At 40.3% G+C, this 11,506-nt stretch overlaps 2 protein-coding genes across 2 annotated transcripts; one reads left to right on the plus strand and one right to left on the minus strand.

Moving 5' to 3' along the window:
• Positions 1-4,840: 4,840 nt before the first annotated feature.
• On the plus strand, positions 4,841-7,210 carry LOC108672134 (protein aveugle-like). Its single transcript, XM_018159764.2, has 3 exons — positions 4,841-5,116; positions 6,400-6,516; positions 6,810-7,210. Exons 1-3 carry the CDS (start codon positions 5,075-5,077, stop codon positions 6,984-6,986), a joined length of 336 nt encoding a protein of 111 aa, XP_018015253.1. The 5' UTR covers positions 4,841-5,074; the 3' UTR covers positions 6,987-7,210.
• A 1,391-nt stretch (positions 7,211-8,601) lies between these two features.
• Positions 8,602-10,929, minus strand: LOC125179036. The gene has a single exon (XM_047884107.1). The coding sequence runs from the start codon at positions 10,659-10,661 to the stop codon at positions 9,291-9,293; it is 1,371 nt and encodes a 456-aa protein (XP_047740063.1). The 5' UTR covers positions 10,662-10,929; the 3' UTR covers positions 8,602-9,290.
• Between the last annotated feature and the right edge of the window lie 577 nt (positions 10,930-11,506).

Here is an 11,506-nt window from a genome sequence, read left to right on the forward strand (position 1 = left end):
TCATTAGAGCTCCATCACTGTACGTCTGAATTTCATTATAGTGCAGGGTTGAATTTATGTTTTTAATTAACATTTAAGCTCTTGATTATTATATATTAATTTATTATTACCTATTACTTTGTTATTACTTAATAATTTATTATTACTTAATAATTTATTATTATTTATTAATTTATTATTATTAATAATTAATGCTTAATTGAAACGTAAACAGACGGGCAGAATAAAAAATTAGTTGCTGAGTCATAAACCGTCCTGGAAACTGGCACCCCCCCCCCCGCGTGGGCGACACACGTCCACGGGGCATGTACGTGTCTGACGTACACGTGTACGTGTCTGACGTATATATGTACGTGTCTGACGTACACGTGTACGTGTCTGACGTATATGTGTACGTGTCTGACGTACACGTGTTCGTGTCTGACGTACACGTGTTCGTGTCTGACGTACACGTGTACGTGTCTGCCGTACACGTGTTCGTGTCATCTGTTATCTCACTCACAAGTCACTCTCCACGCCTCTGTTATACTACTCACATGTCCTTCAAGGCTCTGTTATCTCACTCACAAGTCACTCTCCAAGCCTCTGTTATACTACTCACATGTCCTTCAAGACTCTGTTATCTCACTCACAAGTTACTCTCCACGCCTCTGTTATACATACTACTCACATGTCCTTCAAGGCTCTGTTATCTCACTCACAAGTCACTCTTCACACCTCTGTTATACTACTCACAAGTCCTTCAGGCTTCTCTCATCTCACTCACAATACACTCTCCAAGCTTATATTAAACCTCTCACAGATCCTTCAAGTCTCTGTTATCTCACAAGTCACTCTCCAGATGTTAATCCCACTTGTCCTGCAGCTTAATTTCAGGTCTATGAGCACACGTGTTCAAGCTGCCACAAGCTAGCTTGTTGGTACATCTGGATCTGATCAATGCTTTCTGGAAATGTTTCAAAAGCAATTATAGTGCTTAGTAATAATTTAAATGTTCTGTACGTATTTTTTTTAGATTACTGTGTGGTTATGACAGTTTCTGACAAACAGCCGTCATTGTACCTAAGAACTCTGTTATCTATAACTGAGCAAATTAACCTAGAAGTTCAACTTTAGCGCACATTTCTAGTTTTTCTCAATATTTTTTTTTCAATTTCAGATTTCCAAGCAAATTTACTGCATTTTGCTAGTCTTTCTGGGTAGATATTTTCCCTCTTAAATTTAATACGGCCATTTACAAACTCGTGACCCAACCTAGACCTTTTTATTGATATTCCTGAATAAACTTCCCAGTCAATCCATCGGTAATATAATATTATATCAGATATAATTTAAGCTATTTTAAGCTTTTAAGCTTAAGCAGTATCAATGTTACCACTTCTGCAAAGCACACCTCCTTATATAAGAGCCACTCGACAAAAGCCCAGGTAAAAGTGACTGCTTTCCGCTGCGTAGACACGTTACTTGCCGACCAGTTTTCACCACCATTCTGACTCTCAATCACGTCTGCAGGATACTCGTCTCTCTCGCATCTTTATCTCTCGCATCATTATAAGGAGACCCTTTCGTGCTCGCAGTCACTATTACTGTGAAATTTCGTCAACGATTCACCATGGCTCGTACCAATCAGACCGCTCGAAAATCGACTGGAGTCTGGAGGCAAGGCTCCACGCAAGCGGCTTGCCACCAAAGCTGCTCGCAAGTCTGCCCCCGCCACTGGAGGCGTCAAGAAACCCCACAGATACAGGCCCGGGACTGTGACTCTGCTCAAAATTTCTGAGCTTGTAAATTTATGAACATGATGCTTTGTTATTATAAATAGGCTAGGAACTATTACTGCGTAAAATTAGGCGCTACCAGAAGAGCACTGAGCTGCTCATCCGCAAGTTGCCTTTCCAGAGGCTCGTCCGTGAAATCGCCCAAGATTTCAAGACTGACACGTAACCCCCATGTTAGTAAGTCGCGAAAAAAATCGGTTTTCCGATGCCGACCGCCAAAAATGAATTTCAGATTCGTAATCTACACCCCAAAAAACATATAATTAAAAAAAAACACCCTTTTTTTTGGATGTAGTTAATCTGCAATAATACCCTTTTAGAGCACAATAAACGAACCTTTCCTGACCAGACTTAACCCTGAGGCCTGATGTCCCTTGCTTCCACGTGCAGCAGAGGACAACGCCTCTGCCACTCACACAGCCCTCCGGCGGATGGCACGACACCGTCGGGGGCTAGAGCTTGCTTGATACCTCTTGTCACAGCACATATAAGACCACAGCGAGAATCCTTGCAGGTTAGGTCCAAGTCAGGTCTAGTTCAACACTTTCAGAGCACAGTAAACGAACCTATCCTGACCAGACCTAACCCTGAGGTCAGTTCCTGAGGTCCCCCCCCCTCACTTCACTCACCTGTGGGTTGATGTGATGCGACATATGGATTTGCCCTAACATATGGCTTCCCCTAACTGGGGTGCAAGTTCCTGTTGTGTTTTTTTTACTGTGCATTTATAAGGGCCACGATAGATTACAGAAGTGTACTTTATGGAACAGCTTCTTTGCAACTAAAGTGGCTTGAGACCATGTCCATAGTGGCAAAGCAGAGTTTTTTATAGACTCTCCCTCAAGTTCATTTTTGAGTCCTATAAGTTATCAGTAGACCAATAGAGTATCCTGGATACCAGCACCAATGCACCAGCACCATCATACATAAGAAATTGGTTTAAAACTTGGGTAAATGAGGAAATTAAAAATGGACTGATTCTAAAAAATCTCTGGTTTGTCACTATGCTTGAGACTCTGCAGAATGCCTCCCTGCAGCTTATACTGGGAGCTCGATGGACCACACCCATAATGTCCCTTCATGTGGAGGCTCATGTTTCTCCTCTGACTCTGAGTTTGAGACGCAACTATCTTACTGCCAGTATGCATATTCACCTTAAATATTGTCCAAACAGGGATAGAACCTCTAGTTGTGCTTTGTGCCACACCTTTAGCTCTTCAATGTGGCTCACTGAGGCTCTGCTGTCCTCATGGACAAATAGATAATTTTGTTCATTTTCCAACAGCAGATATTACATGATCTGGGCCTTCCTCCTTGTTGTGGTCGTCCCACTCTTGTGTTTGATCCGGTTCCACCTTGGCACTGTCTGTCTTCTCTCCTTTGCCTTGATTTCCAATTGAGTTCTGAGGTTGCTACACCTTGCCTCTTTACTGCTCATCCGGATGCAAAATATCCAAATCACAAAGCACTTTATTGTGATGGCTCAAGCCTCAAAATTTGTTAATGACCCATCTATTTCATGTGTACTTAATGCTCCATCCATGAAACAGGCTGCGACTTTGAGATTGAATCCATATCACAGTGTGTTGTCTGCTGAACTGATTGCAATTTTGCAGGCCCTGAGGCTCATTGAAATTGACTCTTTCCCTGAATGGGTCATCTATTCCAACTCTCTTGTAGCTTTGCAGCTATTACAATTTACAATCACCTACCAGCACTTGCTGTACTGTAATCTTGTCTATGGCATCCGTGAGCAGCTGTTACAGTTGAATGATTCAAAGTCTGTACATTTGCAGTGGGTCGAGGCTTACACAGGCATTGTCGGTAATGAACGTGCTGATGCTGCTGCCAAACTGAGACATCACCTGCATCACTCTGCCTTGTTCCCTCTACCGTAAAATGGGGTAACTTAGACCACTTTTTTTTATAAATGATGCCATTTTTTTACTAGCTAAATTAAACTTGAATTGAAACATGCAAAATACAGGTCTATACTCTAGCTTCACTCACCATAAAATATCCAAATCACAAAGCACTTTATTGTGATGGCTCAAAATTTGTTAATGACCCATCTATTTCACGTGGACTTAATGCTCCATCCATGAAACAGGCTGCGACTTGGAGATTGAATCCATATCACAGTGTGTTGTCTGCTGAACTGATTGCAATTTTTCAGGCCCTGAGGCTCATTTAAATTGACTCTTTCCCTGAATGGGTCATCTGTTCCAACTCTCTTGTAGCTTTGCAGCTATTACAATTTACAATCCCCTACAATTTACAATCCAATTTACAATCTATGGCATCCGTGAGCAACTGTTACAGTTGAATGATTCAAAGTCTGTACATTTGCAGTGGGTCGAGGCTTACACAGGCATCGTTGGTAATGAACAGGCTGATGCTGCTGCCACACTGGGACATCACCTGCATCACTCTGCCTTGTTCCTTCTACCTTGCTCGGATGCCTTTGCTATGCTTTGGTCATGCTACCTTAGTCTTTGGGAGTTGGATTGGGTCTCTGCAGTGGCTACTGATGGACGGGGCCACCATCTTGCTTCCATTTGCTCAGGGTTGCCTCCAGTCCCATGGGTATCTTGTCATTCATACTGTCTTTCAGTGGTCTTAACGCCACTTTGTCTGGGACATGCTGGGGTTTGTTCTTACCTCCATCAATTTGGGATGGTTGACACTTCCGTGTGCCTGCATTGTGGGGTTGAAGAAACAATTAAACACTTCCTCCTGATGTGTGCCCTATATGACTGTGAGAGAGGTGATGGTATCAAGCATCAATGCCCTGGGAGTGCCTCACATTTCTGTGCATGTGCTTCTCGGCAGAAGCAATTACCCCAGAATAATTCAGCACTCCATAGTGCGAGCAATTGCTACGTATCTCACACAAACTGGTCATCTAACTACCTTATAGCCAATGAAGAGCACTGGATCTAATGACCATTTCCCTCTCATTGCTTCATATCACGAGAAACTGATGACAACGTGGAGAGCATGCACCAACAGAAAGATGAAACTGAAAATTAAAGATGAAGACAATGATTAAATAATCATTGCTGAGTCCAGGTGTTACAAGTGGTTGGTATACGTGACTTCTTCTTCACCTTCAAACTGGCATCAACCTAAAGGCTGGAAGTTATATGCATTCTGTTTGATTTTCTAGCCCATGAGAAGTTAAATTTCTAATTTTCTAGCCCATGAGAAGTTAAATTTCTAATTATCCTAAGTTTGGCTTTTTGATTTTGTACAACCTTTTTTTATCAAAATCTCATTTCATACTTTGAATAACCATGACCGCTGGAACTGACAGCTATCAAGCTCCCAAGACAAAGGTAAAATTCAGTATTTATAGTTGAGTGTTTACTTAACTTAAATGTCTTAATGACGTGTTTATTTGTAACTTGTAGGCTTGTAACAAAATCATTATTAGTTTTATAATATTATGTGCAATAGTGGTAGACTGGTAGTCATGGTCTATAATTTTTTTTTTTCACTTTCTATGTGATGTCTTCAGTTCAATCAGTTGGACAGCAAAATCTATATTTTCATGTAAATTTTTAATTTTTTTCATCAGTCATCACTGACAACATTTCAGATGTCCTTCTAATGTAAATGTAATGTTATAGTCCTGTTTGCTCAGATATTAAAAAATAAAAATCCTAGTAATTTGGCAACTTATTTGCTGCGGATTGTGGAACTGGAAGGCTTTCTGGCTGGCTAGCAATTTATAAACCATTGTGAAATTCATCCAGTATCAAAGCATTGAATTTGAAATATTAAACAACATGAATATCAGGATTCTAGAATAACTGCTTAAATCCCAACTAGAAATTTAGATAGATGCCAGTCATGCAACTTTGCACCACCTATGAATAAGACAGATATGCCCTTACTAATGGTCATGGGCAGTTGCACACTTTTACTTGTTTGTGTTTCTATTTGAAAAGAATCTATTAGCCTTGCCTAATTTTGTTCATGATAATGAACAAAAATGGCTGCTAATAACTAATGTCATATTGATTTTTTATAAATAACCTGTGCTGTTGATTTTCAAAAATCAATATAACCTGTAATTTTTTTTTTGCCCACAATGTTTGCAGACCCTAAAAGCCAGAATATAAGGTATTCATAACACAGTATGAGGTTACCAAATTCATTACCCCAAATATTAGTTGCATAGGTAATAGGTACAATCAAAGCAGATGGCCATCACCTTCTCCCATAAAGTCTCTACTCTTCTACATTAATTGCAACTTATGATCGTTGTGGCCAATGCGGGCTTCAAAGCCCCATGATTGACAATTTTACATAAAGGTTCATGCATTAAAATTGCTTTGAATGATGGATAACAATCAAAACGGGCAAATTGATTGATAGTTTGTGATCAGACATGGATGCTCAGTTATGGTCAATATGTCTAAATGGCTTGATAAAGAGCTTGAAAGAATGCCGATATCTCAAGCTAAAAGTTCTTATTTTTGCTTGGCAGTTTGGGTTCTCAGTTCAGCAGGCTTGTTTACACACCACATATTAATTATCATTAAAGGCTCTAGAAATTTTATGCAAGTCTCTGTTTTTGCAGCATCTTTAATGTCCCACTTTGACCTTCTTACAGGCAAGCAAGTTAGCTCGCCCCAAGATATGCTACCACTGGACTGTGGCTGAAGTTCAGAAGTGGTTCAAACGCCACTGCTCTGAATATTATGCTCTTTATGCTCATTATTTCAGTGAAGTGAGTATTTTGATGTTTATTTTCACATATAGTATCATTTTTTATCTATTGACGTATATATTTACCATATATATGTTTAAATTTGGTTTTAGATTAGGTACTGGTAATCATAAAGTATACATAAGAATGAGTGTGTTTGGTTTTGTCTTTATACATCATTCATAATATTTTAAATTCATTTTTGCAATATTAATTATTAAAAAGTTTGCCATGCAGCTAATAGCTATACTATTTTTTGAGCAATTTATCCACTTTGGTAATCCTCTTTTGATTAAACACTCATTCCTCAACAGCATGAGATCAATGGGAAGGCACTGGTTGGACTAAGTCAATCTTCTCTGCTGCGTCTTGGCATCACAAATGCGGAGCACAGGGATGCCCTCTGCAGACAAATACTGAAACTACGACTCAAGGCTGACATCATGGAGATGAGGGAAATTCAAATGAGACATAGAATCACTTCTGCATAAATAACCTATGTGTATTACGGCATTTCTTTTCCTTATCCTCATCTGGTCTTGCTTGGTAGATATAGGTGTGTAATTTAGATATGTGTGAATTGAGCTGTTATTATTTCATTAAAATTTTTTTATTATTTTATTAAAGCTTCAAAAATCTCAAATTGTAGAATGTGCAATGTGTGACAGTGTGATTGTTCCTAGGAAGGTTAAACCTTTATATGTTGTGTATGAAATGTTGACTTCCCAAAAATTGCTAATGCTCATTTTAATTACCTATTGTGTGATTTTTCTGGTGTTGAAAACATAGGAAAATTACCATATAAAAACAAGATTCTGAAACAAATTTGAAGCTGACAATTGGTTAGTAATCTAATCATAAATTGTAATGTGTTTGAAACATCTGAGCAGGTTAGTTTGGCTCTTAATATAGAGCCAAAAATACGTAGATGCTTACCGGTATATCTTTTAATTACTCTTGTTAATTGCATAGCATTTATCTGTGTTGTGCCTACACTGTTTTTGTATAAGATCTTGAAGACATTCTACATATAAAACCATTTGGTTCTTACAAGTAATTTTAGAAAGCAATGCATGCACTCTGTTGCAGGAGCAGCACAAATGTGCTGGAAAGTAACATTTGTTTCATAAAATTCCATCTAAAAACTTGTTTTTTCTTTCATGAACTTGTAGGATTTGTATGCAACATAATTGGAAGGACTGTAATCATTGATAGTAGAACAGCTGGAAAAAGAAAAAAAAATGAAATACATACTATTAGTTTTCATAGAAATTGATGCTTATGTAGAGCTGAATTATATTATTCACTTTTTCAGGGCTACAGTGCTCTTCCTTTCGATGTATACTTCTGAGTTCTGAAATGAATTCCAATTGACTGTAATTTATACATCTCTCATTTTCATTACATCTACATTATACATCATACATTTATACATCTCTCAAATACATTCTGGTTGTGCGAGCAATAAAATGAGTTTTGATTTAAGAAATGTTCCATGATTATCAAAACCTGCCATTTTGTTGGTGATGATTGTTGTTTGATTTTGAGTCGAGACGTAATCTTTGTTGATGTGCTAGTAAACCTTGTCTCCTTACACTGCTAATTAATTTATCGAGTATTTCCATATACGCTATCCTTTACAATCAATAAAGGCCGACCACTTTAGAAGAACGAAAAACTTTTCCCAGTAGAATAATAAAATAAAAATAGGATGCCAACAGAATTTATTGAATCATTAAGCAGAAAGTGATGGATTGCTATTTTAATGTTATTATCAAGCTTCATTTTATGTTTTTATAAGTTTTAGATGCTATAGCCATATTATCAGAGCTCGAGATGAGCGAAGAGTTGCTTGTACCGAAGAACCAACTCCGGATTATAGGCGGGGGGAGGGGGTGTCTCACTAGGGGGGGTGGATGGAGGGACATGTGACGAGGGGGGGAGGGTGGGGGGAGTTGTGGGTGCTTCGTCGGGGGGGAAGATCATGGGGAGGACGAGCAAGGCCCCCAGGGCGCCCCACGTCTGCACCTCCTGCATCGTCTTCGTCAGCGCTGCTCTGCTGAACCCNTAATAGTGCAGATACAGCGCCTAACTGATTAACTAAACTGTGCTTATTAGGTGAAGCATAGGATTGTGCTGATTAATTGAACTGCTAATCAGATGAAGTACTCGGTTTTGCTGACAAATTGAACTTTCCTAATCTAATAAAGCAGCAGTACTAGTTTGCAATTTCCGAAAATATGTCAACTATTAGTTGTATGTAAGCTAACTTTCAGGAAGTATGTTAACAGACTACGTGTGTGTGTAGCGAAGGCTAATAACATTAAGAGATGCACGGCAGCACATGCCATGTTGGTCATCCAAAAGGAATGACAGTAAGCCAGCTAGCTCTCAAAATATCAACGGATGAAGCCCATAGAACACAAATATTTTATGTGGCTTTGATAAGTTAAGGAATACTACCAAATAATAAAGCCCCGTATCATGCTAGCCTTAAAATTATTTTCTTCTTAACTCAAGCTTTGATGATAATCTTTAGCAATGCAGTGTAATTGACGGGTTTACCAATCAGCAGCTGAACATGAAACTCGTAATAAAGTTCGCATTACTATGTATTAAATTGTCAGTGCAAATAATTACCAAACGTGAATTTGTTAGTCCAAACAGCCAAGTGAACATAAAATTTTTGGTTCAAACAATTGCGCGAGTAAGAAATTTATAATGCAGACAATTAAGTGAACATGAAATTGATGATCCGAATAATTATGTGAACATGAAATTGATGATCCGAAAAATTACGTGAACATGAAGTTGTTGGTCCAGAGGTCACCATGGCAGAGCACTAGGAACTCGGCCTGACAATTGCCGAGCATCGTCAGCAGGAGCGCCGGGACGTCAGCCAAGGTCCTGGTAAGCCACTGCTTCGCTGCCGTCACGTCAGACTCGTTCTCTAGGACATCTAGAGCGGTCACGATCCTCTTCTTCACTAGACCAACTAGTATCTTGAACACTGGACCTTGCGCACTTATGTAACTAGGACTAGATAAATACCGGTAAACTTTTTCAGACAAAGAATACACTTGGTTTTGGCGAGTATCTTCTCCGTTTCGATTGGAGAGTAAGACGCTGTTGGCTTGTGATCCCGTTTCAGCTAATCCTGTTAATCGCTGGTTAGGGTCACTAGCCAAATTGTTTTCTTTATCTTGTGTGCCAGAAGTGGTAGAAATCTGTGTTGACGCATTGTTATTGATGGAAGATTTGTATCTTGTAAGTAAAATATGCGACGACGCGTGCAGTTTAGCAAGCTCTTTTATGACCAAGCACAGACGAGGGGTGTCTAGTCCGACCTTCTTGTCCAGCATTCTGAAATGTGACTGCCTGATGTCCTCCATCAAAAGAACTTCGTCGTTGGGCTTCAGTGAAGAATTTAAATACATGGGAACTGAGAGGTCAGAGCTCGATGCTTTAGTTAGCTCGGAATTTATGACTGGAAGGATTTCAGTGTAGAAGAATACTTCGTTCTCGAAGGCGAATTTGCTGAAAATTTTGAAAAAATCGCAATTCTTTTTCGAGTTGAGTTTTGCAACACAGGAAAAATGTCGACGACCAGAGGCTCGAGTGTTTTTTCGTTTTTTAGAATTGAGGCACTTGTTTTTTGTATGATAAGGAAACCCCATGAAACATTTGTTGGCGTTTTCGTTGACAATCGAGCGCACATTCATTTTCTCATTGATTTGTTTCTGAAGCCTACACTCGTTTAATTTAGAACTGATATGCACAGTCGGAAGTTCTGAGTGACAGTCGCTGCTGGTTCTTGGCCCATTCGTGGGCGTCTCTTCGAACAGATCATCATCGTCGCCAGAAGAAGTCGTTTCTTCGTCCCCAGGCAAATGGCTTGAACATAACGTGCTTTCAACACAATGGCTTGAGCACAATGCGCTTTCAACACTCACCGTAACCTCGGCTTCAACACAGACGACCTCTGTGGCGAAATTGTCGCCAGGTTCAGTAAGTTTTCGGGACCGGAGGTTGTGAACCGCCACATCAGCGCCCACAGCAGCCTCGACTGTTGACAGCAGCTCCGTCGACATGTTCTCAACACGATCTTGTGGCGGATATCTGTTCGTTGATTGGCTGGCGATAGTGACGTCATCAACACGATCCATGTATAAATTTATGACAAGCTAACGTGATCTTAGAAACGTGATCAACTGAGTATCTGTTGAACATATGGTATTTAACTGAGACAATGAACATGGACGTTAGAATGAAGGAATCTGCTTATGCATTTAAATGAGTGCTAGCTTTTTTTAACAGAGAAATGTTGAGGTTCTAGAAGTTCAGGGTGCACAAAATACAGATTGCGCACCACGGCCTGCGTATCAGAGCAGACTGCGCACCACAGCCGTGCGTATCAGTGCACACTGCGCACCACAGCCGTGCGTATCAGAACAGACTCCGCACCACAGCCGTACGTGTCGGTACACACTGCGCACCACAGCCGTGCGTGTCGGTACACACTGCGCACCACAGCCGTGCGTATCAGAACAGACAACTGCGCACCACAGCCGTGCGTATCAGAGCAGACTGCGCACAACAGCCGTGCGTATCAGAACAGACTGCGCACAACAGCCGTGCGTATCAGAACAGACTGCGCACAACAGCCGTGCGTATCAGAACAGACTGCGCACAACACAGCCGTACGCATCAGCACACTTACGCACAAATCAGGCCTGACGCTGCACAAGCAACTCCAGCGCAGCAAGCATAGCCAGCGTCTCAAGGCTGATCGCTTTCCCGCGACGTTAGCACTCTGGACACTGTCAAGCCACGATGCAATTAAGAAATTTAAGCCTTAATTCGTTTAACTTCAAGACCTCATCTAATACACACCAATTCATAAAATGATTTGTAATTTACGACTCCATTGACGATGTGGCACATACACAATCATTCATTGTCAGTTTTCTCCAAAATTTTGTAATTGAGTTTCGGAATTCGGGACTTGATT

The sequence above is a fragment of the Hyalella azteca genome, unplaced genomic scaffold (assembly GCF_000764305.2).
Source record: "Hyalella azteca isolate HAZT.00-mixed unplaced genomic scaffold, Hazt_2.0.2 contig14637, whole genome shotgun sequence".
NCBI classification, from domain to species: domain Eukaryota; kingdom Metazoa; phylum Arthropoda; class Malacostraca; order Amphipoda; family Hyalellidae; genus Hyalella; species Hyalella azteca.

What these genes read in the sequence shown, in the direction of transcription:
- LOC108672134 (XM_018159764.2), top strand. Translation starts at nt 5,075, where the DNA reads ATGACCGCTGGAACTGACAGCTATCAAGCTCCCAAGACAAAG. An exon ending in ATCAAGCTCCCAAGACAAAG is followed by an intron (nt 5,117 to 6,399) that starts GTAAAATTCAGT and finishes ACCTTCTTACAG; the next exon opens with GCAAGCAAGTTAGCTCGCCC. An exon ending in ATGCTCATTATTTCAGTGAA is followed by an intron (nt 6,517 to 6,809) that starts GTGAGTATTTTG and finishes ATTCCTCAACAG; the next exon opens with CATGAGATCAATGGGAAGGC.
- LOC125179036 (XM_047884107.1), bottom strand. Translation starts at nt 10,661, where the DNA reads ATGGATCGTGTTGATGACGTCACTATCGCCAGCCAATCAACGAACAGA.